General features: G+C 42.5%; 1 protein-coding gene across 3 annotated transcripts in view; it reads right to left on the bottom strand.

Moving 5' to 3' along the window:
* Positions 1-18,485: 18,485 nt before the first annotated feature.
* The window catches only part of CIB2 (calcium and integrin binding family member 2), a 131,236-nt gene continuing 129,806 nt past the window's right edge, over positions 18,486-19,915 (bottom strand). For all 3 annotated transcript variants that reach the window (XM_090028533.1, XM_090028534.1, XM_090028532.1), the window contains one exon: positions 18,486-19,816. In XM_090028533.1, the coding sequence (XP_089884659.1) occupies positions 19,795-19,816 (22 nt within the window). In that variant the 3' untranslated portion in view covers positions 18,486-19,794. The remainder of the gene's footprint in view (positions 19,817-19,915) is intronic.

The following is a 19,915-nucleotide window of genomic DNA, read 5'->3' as shown; positions in this document are numbered from 1 at the left end:
CCCCTGAATCAGTCCAAATCTGAATCCGAATCGAATATAGCTAGCTTCACACAGCCCTGCTCTACTATATCTATCTATCTATTCATACATTCATAGATTGTCAGGGGCTGGAAGTGACCTTGTAGATCACCAGGTCCAGTCCCTCTGTACTAGGCAGGAAAAGACATCTGGGGTCAAGTGATATATATCTATATATCTTCATTTACTTATTTTTGAAGAAATGGGGTAGGTTCCCCACAGTATGTTTTACTACTCTGGGTCATTTGTTTGAAGGCCTAGTTCATTCTGATCCACCTTAAACTCCTGCAGAGCCAGCTTCCATGACTGAGTACATGCTGCTTCTGGCAGCACTTTAATAGCTTTGTGTCTCTAATGAGGTCTTGTATGTGGACCTAAGACATGGTGTTTTCTTTCTCTTTGTAGATTCGGGAAGACAAGACTTGTCTCCTGGTTGAGGAAATACGGTAGCTCCTCTGCTTTTTTCAGCCCTTCAGAAGACACTCTAAGATTCTGCCCTGCCTTCAGGCTCAGGCCTACCAACCTTTCTTTGATCTTGCCTCTAAAGGCATAATGTTTTAAATCATCCCAAAAACCTCTAGGCAGCTCAGAATGGACACCAAAGGTATGTCCAGACCAAAGGCACATGCAGTATGTGGTGCCACAGACCTGTTTGTGATGCTGCACATGCAGATGTTCCCCATGCTCTTGATGTGCAGCGTGGGAGGGAGGGATTTACACAAGGAGAGTCCAGTGTCAAAAGAACCTATGCTAGAAAAACGTGGAGCAGCGCACATAGCCGCAGCATGCACCACCTGAAACAAGAGCCTAGCAGACTGGAGTCATACTCTGGCTGCTGGCCAGGATCCTTGCTACCGGATTGCTGCTGCTGGAGCCCTAGGAGGCCCTCAGGGAAAGCTGCTGGGGCCAGATCCAGCCTCCCCTATCCCACCCAGAGCAACTTGATATATGCCAGATCATGTGTGCATGGGCTTTCCCCAGGGACAAGTAGCAGCAGCACAATTATGTGCCACTGCTATTTGTCCACAGGGAAACGCATGAGTGTGCTCATCTGAACATGGCCTGAGAGGAAACAGGGATGTGCCAATGAGGCCTCCATCTACCCCAGAGAATGCAGGCAGCTGTTCAAGCCTAAGCAGACCATAGTCCCTGAGACATAGAGGAAACAGCATCGACTTAGAAACATCCCTCATATGCTCTTAATCATGCTATGAAAAGAAGAGTCACCCCTGTTTATGCTCCTCACCTTCCAGACGAGCTAGGAAGAGAAGGACATATTTGGAGTAGTGTTTCACAGGTAAGCCATTCTATTTCTTCTAAGCAGGTAATCACAAAGGGAGCCAGCCAGGCTGACAGTTCCTTACTGGCCCACCACATAGACCCAATCCAGATCCAAATCCATATCTAAATAAGTGAAATATGAAATGATTGTAATATACTCTGTGATATTCTGTGTTGCTGTAGTACAAAGAGTGACTGGAAACTATCGGCAGAAGGGTAAAATTAAAGATGAAACTATCCCAGTCTGACATACCATGTTGTGTCCCCATAGATCATTTAATCGGCAGCAGAATATTGCTCCCCAGTCTGGAACAAAAGCGTGCACACAAAGATTGTTGATACACAGTTAAATGCAGCTATGCAGATTATATCAGGAATGTTAAAACTATGCCATTGCCATGGCTTCCAGTCCTAGTGAACATTGCTCCCCCACAGCTCCGCCATGATAATGCATGTGTGAGGGAATACCATAAGGCCATCAGTAACCCAAACCTCACAATCAATAAGAACATTGTTATGCCACCACCGGACAGGCTCAAATCTAGAAAACCCTTCTGGAAATACACCAGGAAGCTCTAGGATGATAAGAGCATTGAACAACAATGGAGGGAAGCCTGGGCAAACACTAACCTGCCGGAGAAATAAATGGTTAGCAACCCTACAATTACCCACCCAGGATTAGACCTACCAAGAAAGATTTGGTCCTCCCTGAATCACATCCGAACACTTCATGGAAAATATGGACACCTACGCCATAAATGGAGAATCAAAGAGAGTCCAGGTTGTGACTGTGGTGCAATTTTTCAAGACAGTGCAACACTTTGTGAATGATTACCCAATTAGATCATTTAATGGTAAACTCAAATCAATCCATGCAGCTACCCCTGAAGCAGTTGAATGACTATCAAATTTAGATATTAATCTATGAATCTTGTAATCCTAAAATGTCATATGAAAGAGAGAGATGTATTGGTTCAGAGGTCTTCAAGTTACATTCCTTCCAAACTAGAGCAAAAAACATTTTAAATTAGGAATGGGCAAACATGTTGAGCTAGAACATGGGTCAGAACCATGTTCTAGAAACCATAGCTGGATTCTCAGCTCACACCATTTCACACCTCATTAATGTAATTAATTTCAGTGAAGTTACTCCTGATTTACACCAGGGTGACAGGCAAAACAACTCACCCTACTGCAACCAGCTCTCACTAAGTTTCAAGAGATTTTGAAGCCAGAATTTCCATCTGGACCCTAGTCCTGTAATGCCAAACCCACACTGGAGACTACAAACACAATGATAAGATATACTAATTGTTATCACAACTCTGAAACACTGGGAATCCTACAAAAAAAATCTATTTCTGTATAATTTCTGTCCAGCTTAAGTAGTTCAGATGCAACAGTGCAAACTCCAATCCCTTTCTTAATGTTTCCCCATACTTGGCTACAACATTTGTTGTGTTTTTTTGTAAATATAATTTACAAAATCTCATTAAAACCAGTTTGAAGATAAAAAAAGCTTACACTGTGAGTCGTAACTATATATCCATCATAGGTGGTTATAAATCACCACAGTTTACTTTTAGGTTAAACTAAACAAACACAAGAATGGTTAAACTAAATCAAACACAAGCTTTAAATTTATGCATGAATTCCATAAAAAAAGCTATGTATACAGGCACAACATCTGCAGGATGCTTACAATTAATGTGGACATTCAGAAATGTAAGAACCATGTTATATGGTAAGAGTTCCCCTGTGAGGAGAAAAAAAAAATTAGCTAAAGATATTGATTAAAAATGATCACTGCAGTTTTCTTCCTGTCCCTATAGTGATGTTTTAAGCGGAAAAAGATTTTAGAAATTGCCTGCCTCAGCAATCATGGAAGTGATTAAGGATTCTGTGTGTGAACAGAATAAATCTGTCTTTAGAGAACCAGGAAAGTGACCTTGACTCTACTCCCCTGTGTACAATTCATCATTTCCCCCTCCTCAATGTGACATAAAATGGAGATTAATTAGAAGCAAAGGCCCAAAACACAGGAAGAGTCACTTTTTATTTGCAATAACGACTTGATTAGGTCCAAGAGCAGCAGATTAACTACTAATTCAGTAATTCCATTCCCTTAAGGTTGAGGGAAAGGTAGGAAGCTTTGTAGCTGTTTCGAACTGCGGGAACAGAAGTCAGGATTCTTGGTTTCTGCCACTGGCTATTCCACTAACTTGCTTTGTGTCCTTTGGCAAGGCAGAAAGGCCTAGACGTTCCAAGGTATTTAGGTGCCTACTACTGAAATCAATGGGCATTAGGTAAAAAGGCCCATTTGTATATAATGCCTAGGAAGATCTGGGGCATTATGTCTTATCCTGCAATGTTGTAAGAGCTTCCTGTTAATGTGCCGAGTATTTTCAGTTCTCAGTGAAGTAATTCAGTATTTTGCAGCTTCATGCCTTAATCAATATTAATCTTGTCAGTATTAGCAATTTTTGAGATTTGATTGTAAGTCCTGAACTCTGAGGGTTTTTTTCCCCAGCTCTACTTCTGGCATGACTACAATAGCTGGGTTATGGGCAGTGTTGCCTAGTGGTTAAGCCACCAGAAGAAGGACAGAAACTGGGAGAGAGAGAGTCCACAACACAGGCCAAATCTAGGGTCAGGAAATCAGGGGCAACATGTAGGGGGTGCACACAGGCACACATGCACCTCCTGAATGTGGTGGTGCACCCCTTACAAAAAGGCACTGCCAACACTGTCAGCGATGCCTGCAGGTGGTCACTGCTTGCCACCCCGTTGCCAACCACTGGCGGCATCTGCAGGTGGTCAGCGATCCTCACTGGCTGGCGGCATCTGTGGGTGGTTGCCGATCCCTGGTTGGCACTTGCCACCTTCCTGCCCTCCGCCACCACCAGCGCTCATGGCATCTGTGGGAGCTCCCACTTACCACCCCCGTGCTCCCGTCACTGCTTCAGGAAATAGATACTAAATTATCTGGGACAAGGTTTGAATCATTGGCCAAGTCAAAGTTCAGGAGTCAAAGCCAAAATACCACATCCAAAGAAAACATCCAGAGACCAGGAACAGAGCAATCACTGTAAGGAAACCAGGAGTACCAGACCACAAAGGGTTAGCAGGGCAGACTTTCAGCAGAACTGTTGGCTGACCTAGCATCTGTTGCCACAGCTCTGAATATATGGGGAGGCTAAATCAGGAGGCCCAGGCAGTGGCCAGCTGGAGTCATTAGCTGGGTTAGGGCTGCCTGTCAAAGACCCAGGCAGGTGTAGCCCCATAGGCTATTACCCCATGCTGGGCTGCCTGTTAGGGCCCCTAACAGTGGCATGTAATTACATGAAAACTGGAAATTTCATAAGAAAAGGTAGACGTTTCTAAGAACACAGAACTGGAAGGGACTTCCTGGGTCACTGAGTCCAGTGCCCTGCTATCACAGGCGCCAGGCTACCCAGAGTGATTGTGGAATCTCCATCCTCAGAGGCTTTTAAGAATCAGGTAGATGAAGCCTTGGCCAAGATGATATAGCTGGAGATGGTTCTGCTTTGAGCAGGGGCTGGACTAGATGACTTCCTGAGGTCCCTTCCAACCCTAATTTTCTATGATTCTATGTAATAGGAAGGAGTGGCTAAAGTTCTCAGTGGGCTGTGAGAAATTACAAGGGGTAAGGCCAGAGGTGTGTTCGTAGAAAAACTGCTAAATATGGATGTTTTATTAGAACGTTTTCACCAAATGCTTATTCGGTTATACCTAACAACAAGACAATGCATATAGCAATAACATGAAGTCTCCCCACACACAATGCATACTCGTTTCAACCAGGGATATGATGATGAACTCACTGTACAGTCCAGCAGGAAATGACAATATAGTATAAACTCAGCTATCAGTGCCCTTCATAAAATGCAAATACTTTTTGTGAAGGGTGGTAAAACTAGAAAACTCAAAAATGGTGTAAGGCACAAGTGAGTGTAACAGCCAAGGCTTCTGCTTTATTTCACATCTTACAGTAGACTCAGGGCACAGAGGTATAACTGGCCAGGGCCGTGCCCAGTGCAGCCCCCTTGCACTCCTCTTTCCCCCCATACCTTCTGGCTCTGGAAACTCTGGTAATGAGCAGCATAGCATGTCAAAACAGCAGCTGCAGTTCTCTGCTGCTGAGGGGAGATGTAACTTTGTTTTGCCACAGATACCTATGCTTAGTGGAAAACAAGTGCTTGATTCTGGCAGCAAAAAAAGGGAGTGACATTGTTTCTTGGCAACAGCAAACTTCACTGCACTCTACAGAGTCCCCACACTGGCTTACGGTGGCCACTGAAGTATCCCCATAATACAGGATATCCCCTTGGTGAGGACCACTACCCTTCTTGGCAAATCGGTGCTAAGGGGATGGGGCTACCACAAAAAGGCCACATCCCTCCCTCCCTGGCTGGCTCAGAACTCCGCTCCTCCTGGCTGTACACCGTCCTACCTCTAGGCACAGCCAACAGAATCGTGAGCACAGATGATCGACATGTATTTCCACCAATTAACTGAAAACAGGACTTTTTGCTGTCCATTTCTCATTCAGAAATGGACAAGGGACAAAGTTTAAAAACAGGACAGTCAGGTATAAAACATGACCAATGCCATCATATGGCCTGCACTCACCAATGTACACTCTTGTGCCACCCCTCCTTGCTGGAGTTGAAAAGTGCAGGAGGAAGGGAGAGTGAGACACATCCTGGTCCATTCTGGTGTCCCCCTGCAGCGGGGCTTGTGTCCAGCTCTCCCAACCATCCTTATGCTACTCTCAGGGTACAATATGCCTCCTTCATGACACTGCTTAACACTTTATTTTGCAACTAGGCCAACTGAAATCAGTAGAACTTATTGTAGAAATCAGTGCTATTCAGTGCAAATTAAAGAGAAAAATAATGAGACCCTCAGTAAGCAAAACTCAGAGGGCCTGTATATATGCTTGTAATAAGGTAGATCACATCGGTATAATATTGGTAATTATGGAGAGGAGGCCAAAGGGAAAGTGTAGGTGGTGAAGGTAGTAAGAAAAACTAGCAAAGGGAAGCTACTAGATTCAACGGGCTCCCTGTTATTGATAATTGCATTTCCAGAGTTCAGATGAGGGCTCCATGCCATTATAGCAGATTCACCCAGGCTCTTCTCTCAAAAAATCACTTTCAGTAGGTACTAATCTTAACACAGAGAGGCACATACACTTTTATGCAAGTGCCTGTAAAGCATGATACAAATATCTCTGTCTGCTTGTTGTTTCCTTGTATATCTTGATGGGCACATGAATGCAGCTCAGCAAGAGCACCTCTGCACTACGTCCCAGCATGCAGAACTGGGTCCATGGTTCCTGAGAGAGAAGGATGATGACTCAGTAACTCACACCATGAGGTTTAAAATAATCAATTCATAATTACACCAGTTTGATACACAGTTTGATATTTTTTTTCTGCAGAAGGAGATGTGGTTAACCCTGAGCAGGCCATAAATAAGAAGTTTGGGTGAAAACCTTCATTCTAACACAGTGAGATATTTAGGGCACCTATCAGAAGATTCCATAGCTCAGCATTTCTCTTTCACAGGGTATTCATTAACCTGCTTGTTTGTTTTACATTAGTAGGGCTTATAGCCTAGGGATTTGGATCTGACTTTTTCTTTTGAAAGTGCCTGGAAAGTCAAAGGAGAACTCAACTGAAACTGATGAGTTTCACCTCCATTCCAGCTGAAACTGGAAATCACTGAACCAAAGACTAGAAAGTGAGTCACTAAAATTCAATCTTGCCTTACCCCAAACATGGCCAAGGTGGCTGCGTTAGTTCTAACACTCAAGCTTTTGGGCAAACCTGTGAAAACTTTCAGCTTCTTGACAATATCCCGAAGTGGATAAATGTCACCTGTTTTGAGCTTTGTTACAAAGATTTTCCCTGGTTCTGGGCCAAATATATTATCAAAAGTTTTCCCTTCCCACTTCCTCTAAATATGAATCTAGAATATTTTCTTCTCTTATTACATTTCAGCCACTGAACAGTATCTTATAGGCTATAGCAGTATATATAATGTATTAGTATACACTATAGCTATACAGTAAAAGCTGCCTTAACCAGCACCTTACAAGCCAGCATATTCTATTAACCAGCATGCCGGGTTGTAAGGTAAAAGCTTATCTTGGGTATATGTGCACAGCACTGGGGCCACATCTAAATGAGATGTTTACTGCACAGTAGCTCATTAGTACTGCACAGTAGTGTTGCGGGGCATGAACCATGATGCAACACTACTACACAGTAGTAACAAGCTACTGTGCAGTCAGCATCATCAGACCTATCCAGACTTGAAATGATCTCTAACTATGAGGTCTCTATCTTACTGCTACTGAACTAAGAAAAGCAAGAAGCTTTTCTAAAAAGTTTTGAACTCATCTCTATTCATGTCTTGAGAACATATATTTTTTAATTTCTAAAAAAAATGAAAGCTTAAGTGATACAGAGTCAGCCTTTTGGACTCCATTTTCTTCTCCTGCTTAATCTCCTTATTTTTAATTGCAGTTATAGCAGGGAGCTGGAAATAGAAAAATACTGGAAATGATTCACTTCTACAAGAGTTATTCTCAGATTCCAGGAGGAGCATTTACTAATAAGTTCAGTGGAGCTAAAGCAATGAGTTAAGAGCAACCTGTAAAACAATCAAATCTAGTACTGCCTGCATTATTAACAAATGCAAAGTTACTATTAAAATGTATCTGTATTTCATTCTGATCTGTGTTTTACCACTCAGAGAAGCATAGTAATTGAAACTGCCATAGAAAAGGCCTGGGTATTTAACTATTTCAAGAGTCTTACTGAATTTCCTGGAAACAAACCCTTTTCTGAGATCATATACATCTACTAGTCCTTTTCTTTGGGTGGAGCAACCTCAGTCCCAGTAATTTCAAAATGTTCCCAATAAAAACATTAGGACTAAGTACAGACAGTCAAAAAGCCCAAAGCTGAATTGATTCAATTTTTGCAGGTGAGTCTAAGCTGTGTAGACTGAACCAATATGCAAGTAAACAGACATTCACTTTTGATCCGGAAATGCAGGCACATGCCTGCAGTGGCCCAGGATAGAAACTGGGGAGTGCTAGAGTATGCCTCCCTGTTTGTCTGGAGGAGACAGCTTGGGCCAAGGCTAGCCCGTCCACCCTGTGAGTCGGGGTGGGGGGGAGGCTTGCAGGAGAGGTGCAACTAGGATACAACATCCATCCAGGTTTATCTTAAACTGGTTTTGGCCCTTTTGAAAGAGGTTTGTGTGCACTGAACTTCTGTTGTGTTATAGAATTGAACTGGTTTCCAATCACTTATACTAGTTTATGTGTAATTTCTGTCCCTAGCCCATAAAACCAAGGAGCACTAAGCATCCTGCAACTGGTGCTACATGGGTTCTATCTCACACCCACACAAAGCCCCGCTCAAGTCAATTGCAGGACCCAGTCTTGACACGTTGTTTGAAAACAAAATTCATGTCTGCTAAATATTCAACAGTTTTTCCTTTTCTAGAGCAGTCCATCCAGCCATAACAATAAAGATGGACAGACTTCTCTACTTTAACTACAGAAAACAATTGTCTCTGTAAAGGAAATAAAGGTTTGCTTAAAAAAAAGAGAAATGTCAAAGAATGTTCTAATGCACTCCTATCACTGTAAGATTAAAGTCCTGCTATAGTAATGCAGAATACAGATATGGCACACTAGCAAGAAGAAACAAGTTCAAGATGAGCATCAGTTTACTTTAAACATTTCCTTTCTTTGGGGAATTATATCCAGAGAAATGGACCAGCAGGACTACCACTGATTCTTATGATCCAACATAAAAGCTTGATAGAATGTTATTGTATAGGAAGTTATCTCATCTTTCCCTCAAAAGCCCACTCTTATGCTATTAGCAGTACAGTAGTTTCTTGCTTTAATGAAGAAATATAATGGATAGCTCAGCTCTGAAAACCTTTCCTAGATAAAACTCCCACGGTGACATGGTCTTTTCTGACCCTATGGGTAGAACACCACATGCATGGAAAAAGAGAAAACTGTATCTTAAGGCCCAGAAAAGAGAGGTGACTCTAACCAGTGGGCAACTGGCAGGCCTGTAAAGAAAGTATGCTTCACTTCTGTGGGGAAATTGGCAGGTGATACTGGACAGGCAGGGAGTGACTTAGTCTGAACACAAAAATCCTTTGCCAGGCTATTAATGAATATTAAAGGTCCTCACTTGTCACAGGGTTTTAAATGCTTTAAATCCATACTGCACTGCTTATTTCTTGAACATGGCACTAAATCAGGAGTGGGCAATTATTTTGGCATGCAGGCTACATAGAGAGTTTTGCTGAGCTGTTGTGGGCTGGGTCAGCAGTCCCCACCCTGCACAATAATTCTCCAAAACTCCCTATGTGGGATGGGGCAACAGGTGGGCGGGGAGCAGTGTTTGGGAGTGGAACGGATAGGTGAGGCCAGGTTCATGGAGTGGTGACAGTGCAGGCCTAGGGCACTGCCACTGCCCACATACCCCTGCCTACAGACCTAGGCTCTGCCCCAGCCCTGGCCCCACACTATCGTCGTCCCACGATCCCAGGGTCTTCATGGAGATTGACTGGAACCTGCATAGGCAGGACGCATGACAAGGAGAACAGGATGGAGCTGCAGGTGCACAGGGATCTGAGGTTGGGGCCGGGCCCAGGATCTTGGGGCAGTGACAGCATGGGACCAGGGCACAGCCACGATCCACTCCCTGACTGCCCCTGCTTGTGGAACCTGTGCCCACCACAGGGGCATGTCAGCAGCAGATTCCAGCTCTGCCCTGGGCCCTCGCCCTGTGTTGTCACTGTCCCACAATCCCAATCCCCGGCCCTGCCTGCCTGTCCTACTCCTTGACACAGCTTCCCAGAAGCCCCCAGCCCCATGCCAGCTGCTCAGCCAAGTGCCCTGCCTGTGCAGATCTTGCTCCCAGCAGTGAGTGTGAGACAGATATACTGAGATACCCAAGCAATAGGGCAGGGTCTGGTGGCTGTGGCAGCCAGAAGCTGCCACTGCCACTGAGGCCGTTGGGAAATGGAGTCCAGCTGCTGTGCCACCCCAGCCCCGCTGTGTGCCTGTGGGCAGTGTGACCAGCCACATGTGCCACTGCCCAGGCTGCCTCCCACACCTGGGCTGGGGAATGGGAAGGGGGAAGGACCTATCTGTGGCCTGGACAAAATCCCTTGGTGGGTTGGATCTGGCAGGTGGGCCATATTTTGTCCACCCCTGCTCTAAGTGTGATTCTAAGTTCCCTTACACATCTCTCCCAAGAATCAATCTGCAGTCTGCTTACCTTTACTTGACATGCAGTAGAAATAAGAATTTAGGTGTAGAAGGGCTAAAAGTCTGGAGCAGAAAGTTGTGGAATTGCTCCTGGAGGACTTTGTGGGATCTAGCTTTGCAGCACCTGAATGAGTTCTAAACATGCTGCATGGGGACAGGTTCTAGTTATGGCCTGACCTCAGACTTGGGAGTTCAGCAGAGTTCTGGGGGTCTATATTGTAAATGGTCTTTGGAGGAAAAAATTACAGTAAGAAAGACCGTTTGTGCTGGCTCTGGTCATCCTTTTATTGGGTTAGGATACCCTAGCCCACATTTTGAGAAAGGGTCAGGTCCTACATGCATATTCACAATACCCGAAAGGAGTATATAAATCAGTGACTCATGTGTCAACATACATTTTTATTATAGAAGCCTATGAAAAAGCCAATTACACAATAACAAAAACTTTCAGTTCCTCCTCCTGCTTGTTACAGTTTCACTGAAATAAATAACCCATAGTTCAGAGCAGACTACTGTAAAACCTACTGCATGTCAAATGAGATATTAAAGACAACTCATTTTTCAGTAGCTATCAGATTTGTCTTCAATTAATCTTAGAGAAAGGCCCAAGTTCTAACTCATATGGCACATCTTGACCCAAACTTCCAAAAGCATGAACAGGGCTAGATCCATGTGAATACTTCTTCTCACCTCCCTCACAATTTCTAATCATAGTAAGTTGGTGACTGGGGATAGACACAATTGAATTACCAATTCCTTTGATACAGTACATTTCTGAAAACTGTGTTTTACTTTGCATGCTGCAGTGTAGGATCCAATGTGCAGGCTCACAGGTTTTACCTTTCTTTCTCTCTTCTCCCTCATAGAATTTCTTTTTTAATTTTAGATTTCTATGACAGGTTCAAATGTGAAATCCAGAAGGGGAATGCCAGACTGGGCTTCATCTTTGAATGGTGGAGAGTTTTCTTTCTAAATACAGGGCATGTCTACATATGTCAATTTAAGGTGCTTTAGCCCAATTTAAGGTGCACTAGGGGCACACCTCTACAAGTGTGTGCTCTTAATGAGTCTTAAAATGGCAATTTTAGGCTATTTGCGCCACAATTTGATAACTGCAAAAGTAGGTATCACATTTTGGCGCAAATAGTTAAAGCGCATTAACGCACGTGTCGACGCATTAAGGCACATTAACGCTGTGTATGGACTGACTCAGAACTAACTTTAGTCCTGTGTTAGTTTGTGCACACAGCATTAATCCACTTTAACATGGGCATGTGTAGATGCAAAGCTAAATCACCTTAATGCGCATTAAGCTAATGTACATTAAATTCAGGTGTGCCTAAATGTACATGTAGACATGCCCACAATTGTCCAAAATGAAAAAAAGATCCCAATAGCAGAAGCAGAATCATAGTACATGGTTCTTTTGAAATTACTTAGGGGGTTAGAAACTGCAGGTAATCTTACAGTCTTTTACACTTGCAAAAATGTCTTTCACTGGAGTTGGGAGTACTGGAGAGGGAGCTTTAGTCTGGGGCTCAGTTCATTTGTTCTGTTCACAAGCTTCTGAGTAAGTGCCATTTTCTGTGGCCAGTTTGTGTGTGTAAATACTTTATTTGCCAAGGTGCCCAGAACTTGGGTTGGGCACTCTTTGATGTCAGGTGATATATAAAAAGAAAGCATTATATTTTCTACTGGTGCAGGAAATTGAAGCTGGTCTCTTCTTATGAATTGTAACAGGTTCAATTAACCCAACATACTTTTTAATTAGCTCTACCAGTTTAGGAGGATTAACCTTGCAACAATTTCAAGTATATAATTAATCTTCAGTAGTGGAGTTAAGAGCACCTTAGTAACATGGGTTCATGTGATTTAAAGGATAAAAACCAGGTCCATGATTGTTCCCTCTACATCCAGCTCACACATGACCTGTCTTTATGTTTTCTTTTCATTAATACTGGTCTATGAAAGACAGAGCTTCTAATATCAATGATAATCCAACAACTTTGTTGAAAAGGGAAACTAATTTTCAAAATACATAGATTTCATAGCCATTAGGGCTGGAAGGGACCTTGGAGGATCATCGAGTCCAGCCCCCTGCCCCAGGGGCAGGAAGTCAGCTGGGGTCATAGGGTCCCAGCAAGATAAGCATCCAATTTTCTCTTGAAGGTGTTCAAAGTAGGTGCTTGAACCACCTCCAGTGGCAAGCTATTCCAGACCTTGGGGGATCGGACAGTAAAGAAATTCTTCCTTATGTCCAGCTTGAAACGGTCTTGCAGGAATTTATAACCGTTAAACTTTGTTGTCCCTTGGGGCGCTCTGGTGAACAAATGTTCCCCCAGATCCTGGTGGACACCCCTTATAAACTTACAGATTGCCCGAGCCTGTGCTTTTCCAGGCTGAAGAGTCCCATAGCTCTCAGCCTGTTGTCATAAGGTCTGTTTTCCTGACCTCTGTTCATGTGCATGGCTCTTCTCTGGACTCTCTCAAGCTTCTCCACATCCTTTTTGAATTGTGGAACCCAAAGCTGGATGCAGTACTCCAGCTGCGGCCGCACCAAAGCAGAGTACAACGGGAGAATGACGTCCTGGGATTTGCTTAAGAAACATCTATGGATGCAAGCCAGCGTTTTGCTCGCTTTTTTTTGCACATTGAAGGCTCATGCTCATCTTATGGTCAATCATGACCCCCAAGTCTCTTTCATCCACAGTGCTACCCAGCGTAGCACTGCTAAGCCTATGTTTTCCTCCCATTGTGTCATTTCCTTTATGCAGATGAAGCTTATTTTCTTATAGTACTCAACTGAAGGGAAAGAAGACTATAAACATTAATTGCTTGTATCAAATGAATAACACACCTACATAAGGCACCTACATTCCTTCCATAAGTTCTCTTACAAGAGATGTTTTTTTCTGTAACTGAACCTCCTATCCCAATGTCTTTCTCTTTGAAAGACAGGAGTGCTAACATGATAAGGCCTCTAATCCTTCTGTTATTTCAACCCAACATGATTCATTATGGTTCTCCTGAGCTCACAAGTGCAATTCCTTCAACTTTGTATTTTCACTGATACAACAAACCACACCTCCAGTTTCCTTTGTATTCTGTCACTCCAGGATATCAAGAAACACTTAAAGCTGATTCATTCATGTCATATCAAATATGGTAACTTTCTTTTAAAAAACCCACTCTTTTCTCACTTTTAGCAAACATTCTAGAAATTTCCTAATGGATAACCAGAATAAAAATAGGAAACATTGGATCAGATTCCATGGGTTAGGTAATGCATCACTCTCCTTCCAATTCAGGAAAATGTTCCCATTCTCCTTAGACCAACCCGGCTACAACCAACACTCCCTATTCTTGACAGTATTTAAGAAGGTAGAGGTAAGGTAGTGGAGTGGTTAAAGCATCTTGTGATGGTTCCAGACACGAGAGTGCAAGCTTTGCTTCAGACTCATGCAGAAGGTGATCTCCAGTCAAGACAGCTGTGAAAGGCTATCTGGATATTTGGGGTAGGGAGTTAAAAATGCCAGATACGATGCTAGACTTATCACTCTTTTCTGTGCTGTTGGCTACAGAAAGGGGTATGCTGAACAGATGGAAGGCTTAGGCAGGCCTTTGACTTAGGTACATGTTTAACTGTACAAATGTACTAACATCCTACTGAAGCCAAAAATTCCAGATTATTGTAGATGGAGGCAAAGAAACCTAATGAAGGCAAAGAAATCTAATGAAGCTAAATGGCAGATAAAAATCAATGCACAAGATAATGCACATCTAAAGGAAAAAAATAAATTACTTACGGAGGGTGATGATGATGAGACTTGTATCACCATACCAATGAAAAAAGATGTTGTGGATCATCATAAGCAACTTAATGAAAATTTCAATTCAATGTGCATCAGTGCTTAAAGCAAACAAGATACCAGTATTTATAAATAGGATAGAAAATACTGGAAACATTTTATTAGTCAATAGTTTGCCCTTACCTGGAGTAACATGTTTAATACTGGTCGCTGTATTTATTAATGTTATAGCATGTATACTGGTGTCAGAGGCAGATAAGAATGATTAGAAGGATGGAAAAAATCCTTTACAAGAAAAGATTGAAAAGACTAAGAAAAGAGTGGTGATAAATAAGATAGGATATAATACTCATATACAAAATAATAAGTTATACAGAGGAGAAACAGTAGATGCTTATATTTATCCTGCCATAATAAAAGAAAAAGGGAAAGCAATTATTCTACAAAATTTCCCAGTACCATTTTCTTACAACTGCCTCCAAAGTACTGGTATGCTCAACGCCAGAAGACAGGTTACTATAGTAAATGGAATACTGGTTTGACCAAGTGTGGCACTTATGGAACTACCTGTGGTATAGTGCCAATTCAAGCAACAATGTTCTTCTCATTTACAGTATAAATACGCCACATACTGTAATAAATGTCAGAGAAATGTCAAATTATGGCCTTAAGAAAGGACAGGATATGATGTTATGATGCCACCCTGTGGTAGTGTGTCAGATGTTCTTCTAGCATGCAAAATAAAACGAGCCAACTCACAGGAAGTAGAAATTTGAGCTTGTGCCTGTGTACGTCAGAAATACATGTAGTTGCAATCCTGGCCTGGTAACATGCCAGTGTGTGACTATTAAACAAACGAAGTACATGTAGCAGCAAACAAAGAAAAGAGGGAGTAAAGAAGGGTAAGCACTGAACCAAAAGGAACATCTGCTCTCCCCAGTTAGACCCAGAGACTTATCTCAGTGTATTGGTATATATCTAAATTAATCCCACTGAGATTAATGGGTTTACTGCAGACACTGCAAACAGACCCCAGTGTAAGGGAGATAAGATTGTGGCCCATAGGCTGGTATAGGGGGTCTTGTGTTACAGGATGCTTTTAAAGCCTGGTTAGGACCTGCTTTGTGACACTGTTTTAATAAGATGCAATAAACTAGGCTTCTTTTTTCTGAAATAACTAGAGTAACTTAAGGGCTGGAGATGTATACACAGAAATAAACCAAATTATGCCTCTCACCTCTATTTTAACTGGTGGCATAACATGAGATTTTCCTCCCTCTGTCCTTTGCAGCATGCCCTTTACAGAACTTGTATGTGGTTGAACAGGTCCACACATAAAGAATGTCTTTTACATAAAGGAATGCCTGTATCTGTATTTTATTGGAGGGACACAATGATTTCTAAATCTTAAATCTCTCCTTCCATTTGAGTGTCTGCCTGAATAGTTCCTTCTGAATCAGTGAACCTGGGTTAACTGAATGCTTGCCATAGAATTAATGAACTCCTGCAAATAGTTTTACAGTAAAAAAAGACAGATGGCTTATTAATTTTACCTCTTAAAATAATGTAAAACTGAAAAGCTGATGAGCTTCTCCTCAGTTAGTTGTTCCTGCAATACCAAAAGCCTTTCAGCACCCAGACATTCAACTGAAGTCAAGGGGGCAGCTGCAGATACCATTGTAAATCAGCCCTCAGGTCTGGACCACCTAGAACAGTGTTTCTCAACCTGTGGGTCCTGACCCAAAAGTAGGTTGCAAGAATATATCAAAGGATCATGAACAAACTTTAAGAAATGGATCAACACACTTTAAAAACGGATTCTCCTTTAAAGGAGAAAAATGTGGGAAACCATGGCTTTTCCCTTGTAGGCTGGCAGAATTCCAGCTTGCAAGGGACGGCTTGGGGCCCCCCACATAGCCACACCCTGCCTCACACACTGGCAGCCTGGGGCTGGGATGGGCAGTGGGTTGGGAGAGAGGGGCACTGGCAGGGCCAGGGAGCTGTTTTCTACTTGAACTACTTACTGAGTCAGGACTGACCATCGATGTTTACAAATGGGTCCTCGTAAAAAAAAAGGCTGAGAACCACTGACCTAGAAGATTGCATTGTCAAAATGCTATTTTCTGTCCATCTTCAGAATAACTTTCATGCCTGGAGGAGTTGGAACCACATGGAAGTATCTGTCATCAAAAAGCATCACTTCCATCCTGCAAGCATCTTTGGCTGTCATGTTTTCCCGAATAGCATTTAAAACAATTTTCCCCCAGCGCCAAGGACCTTAGATTTGTTACTGGGGAGTTGTGCTGGAGGAGACAAAAAACAGACAGAAGATAAGCTGCATAACCTTGGATCTAGATCACTCCCTCGGCAACCCGTAAGTGCAACCCCAGCGGTTGGTAGCATCAATCATTTCCACTAAAACCCCATGTTTTTTTCCCTCTGGACCCTGAGAACACTCAGGAATATGGGACTTCAGGCTTGGCCTTCAGTTTCTTGCTCTTATAGTACTCAGTTCAGAGACGGCCCATAGAAATACAAGTAATGCATTTCTCTAGAGCATTGGTGATGCACAGGGGGTGCATGTGGGTGCATATGCACCCCCCGAGCATGGTGGTGCGCCCCCTGCGAAAAGGCACCAGCGACACTGCTGGCGGTGCCTGTGGGTGGTTGCTGCTCACCACTTTCCTTGCCTCCCTTCGTCGTTGACACGGTCAGCCTGTCTGTGGGTGGTTGCCAACTGCCTGTTGGTGCTGCTTCTCCTCCCCGCCACCAATAGTGCTGTGGCCACCTGTGGAAGCTCCCTGCTTGCCACCACCACGCTCCCACTGCCAACAGGAGAGCTGTGCCCCCCCAGCCTCTAGGGGCATGCAGCATTCATGCTCCAGAGCCTGCCTATGCATGGGTTAGGGAAGTCCAACAGAGGAATGAGGCTCAGCCATAGGGAATGGGAGAAAAATCCAAGAGCAAATATAAAGGTCAAAATGCACAAAAGAAAAAAGGAGCCAGGAGAAAGAATGCCCATGTCAAAGGGAATTTACATAAGAATTTGTGATTGAATCCTCTGCATAATTCAATTTAGAATCTTGTAACCTGAAACATTGTAATTCTCAGGTACTTGCCTAACATGTTTCCTTAATGCCCAGTATGGACTGTCAGAATTATTCTATGGAGCTAGCACAATCTAGTTGACAAATGGTTGGGGCCTGATTCCCTTTTCACTAATTTTAACCACTCATGGGGCACCTGTACATGAACACTGAGGCTGCTTTGATGCACTGGAATTACAATGCCTCACAGCAGACTCGATTAAGTGCTCCAGCAGACTCCAGCTTCACATGTATCAGCATCCCCATGCTGAAAAACGGCGGCGGGGCGCTTTTACTAAAGCCCATTCAACCAGCTTTAGTTAAAGTGCCCCCACCACCATTTTTCAGTGTGGGGACACTGATACATGCAATACTCCAGGCACTTTAATTACAGCGGCTCTCAGAGATGCTCTAATTAAGGCCCCTCCTTTTCCACCCTGCCTCCCAGAACAAATGTATAAACACCTATCAACTTTGGCAGATTTATACTTGACTTTCATCAATAATAAATGAGAGGAGGAGGTTCCAGATATAGTTCATTTCCCAGACTGGAAAACTGTGGAAGGAATAAAACATTACTTACTATAGTATCACTGACTAAAATAAAATCATCATACAGTGGTTAATTCCTGGTACATTTTAAATCAAACACATTTTAATTCTGAAGTAGAATTTCATATTCCCAAATCTGTCCTTAGCCAAACAGAAACCAGCCCCTTAGGCTCTGTACGTTCAAACTTCCACTGACACTTCATATGTACAAAGAATGGAGGACTGGTGTCAAATATAGGTTTTATGTTATTGGATGGTCATTTCTTTCCAAAAGCTGCTAGCAAAGTTGATGAGAAAGCTGCATCTCAAACCTTTGCATTTCAGTATCTTAAGGTGCTGAAATACCTTCTAAATTCTGACTCTGAGGTTCTAAAGTACTTTTTTTGAAAATGGAACTTAGACTTATACTTGACAGTAAGTTATCCAGGAGGTTTTTATTTTACACATGCAGTTTTTTAAAAGATCTTATTTATGTTAGTAAGCAACAGAAATTTCAATTTCAGATAGACAGTTATCCCCTTAACAGTTTAAGGGTACAGTACAGTAGTTGGAAGAAAATACTAACTGGGAACACAATGGAATGTTCATACTGTAGCTCAGCACAAAAATCTTCAAAGCCGGATAAAATCAGTCAAAAGTTTTAATAGTGAGTGACTAGGATACAGAAGCCATGTAAATGACAGAGCCCTTCTATTGACTGTTAGAACAGTTATATATGTGTGATTGTCGTCAGGCCCCAGTACCTAAACAATATTGGAATTTAAAACAAATGACAAAGCTGATTTCCAGGAGGGGAGGAGATAGAAATGCAGAGCTGCATTCATGCATTTTATGAGAACAATTGCATAGCTGGTTTAAAAAGAAAATGTCTTTTTCATGTCCTTGGTACTGGAGCTGTGCTTCTTGAGTTTCTTCATAGGGTTACAGGTGACAATATTCTGCTATCCAACATTATCAGCCCATCATATGAGAAAAGGCAAGACCTCCTTGGAGAACAGACATAGTTTAAAGTCTTTCTCAGGAAGAAATTAATCAAACATGTGGATGTTGTACAAAAGGCAAATACTTCAAGTTTCATAAGGATCTTATAATCCATAAAGTATTGGTTGAAGGTTAAGCACCAAACCCAGCAACCTGCCATTTTGGAGATCCCAATGGCAAACCTAATGTGCATTTGTCTTCAATACCATAAACTTGATTTCAACTGCAACTTTTACACATCAGATTATTTCCATGCACAATCCCCAGCTGTGTAAGACAGTGGTGGAGACATCTTGTTATTTTAAGGCCAGTGCTTTCTTTCAATTAACAACCTCTGGAAAGTCAATATAGCTTATGTCTGTTTTTCTTTCTTTTTTTGCTTTGAAGAACAATTTTAAATTTTCATAAATATAAAAACTACAGGAAATACATTTAATAATATTCTGCTTGTTTAAAAAAAACAACCAGCCAGCCAGCCATCTTTTCTAGAATGCCATTGTTGGGCAACACTGGTGATAAAAACTGAGGCATCCCATTGATCTTGTAGATCAGACTCGTAGGCCTTGTGATGCTTCTTTCTCCAAGTAGGCCAAAATGTTAGTTCAGTCCTTGTTGCTCAGTTCTAAGAAGCCATAATAGAGGCCAGAAGCCCCCAAAGTGCCTGAGATTCAGAGAGGCAAGACTGATGTCAAGTCATTTCTGAAAACAGTGGTTCACACCAACATCCTCAGATTCTTATGTGGAAGGTACTGCAAGAGAAGAAAATAATTCAAAAGTATCAATGTGTGTTGTTATGAACTGGGTATTCCTCACAGAGCTCATGGAGGATGGATAGGGGTGACTTTGAT

Source organism: Crocodylus siamensis, chromosome 15 (assembly GCF_052110815.1).
Source record: "Crocodylus siamensis isolate JL-2025a chromosome 15, ASM5211081v1, whole genome shotgun sequence".
In the NCBI taxonomy this organism is placed as follows: Eukaryota; Metazoa; Chordata; order Crocodylia; family Crocodylidae; genus Crocodylus; species Crocodylus siamensis.
The sequence above is the reverse complement of the archived record's forward strand: the minus strand, read 5'-3'. Positions and strand labels throughout refer to the sequence as shown.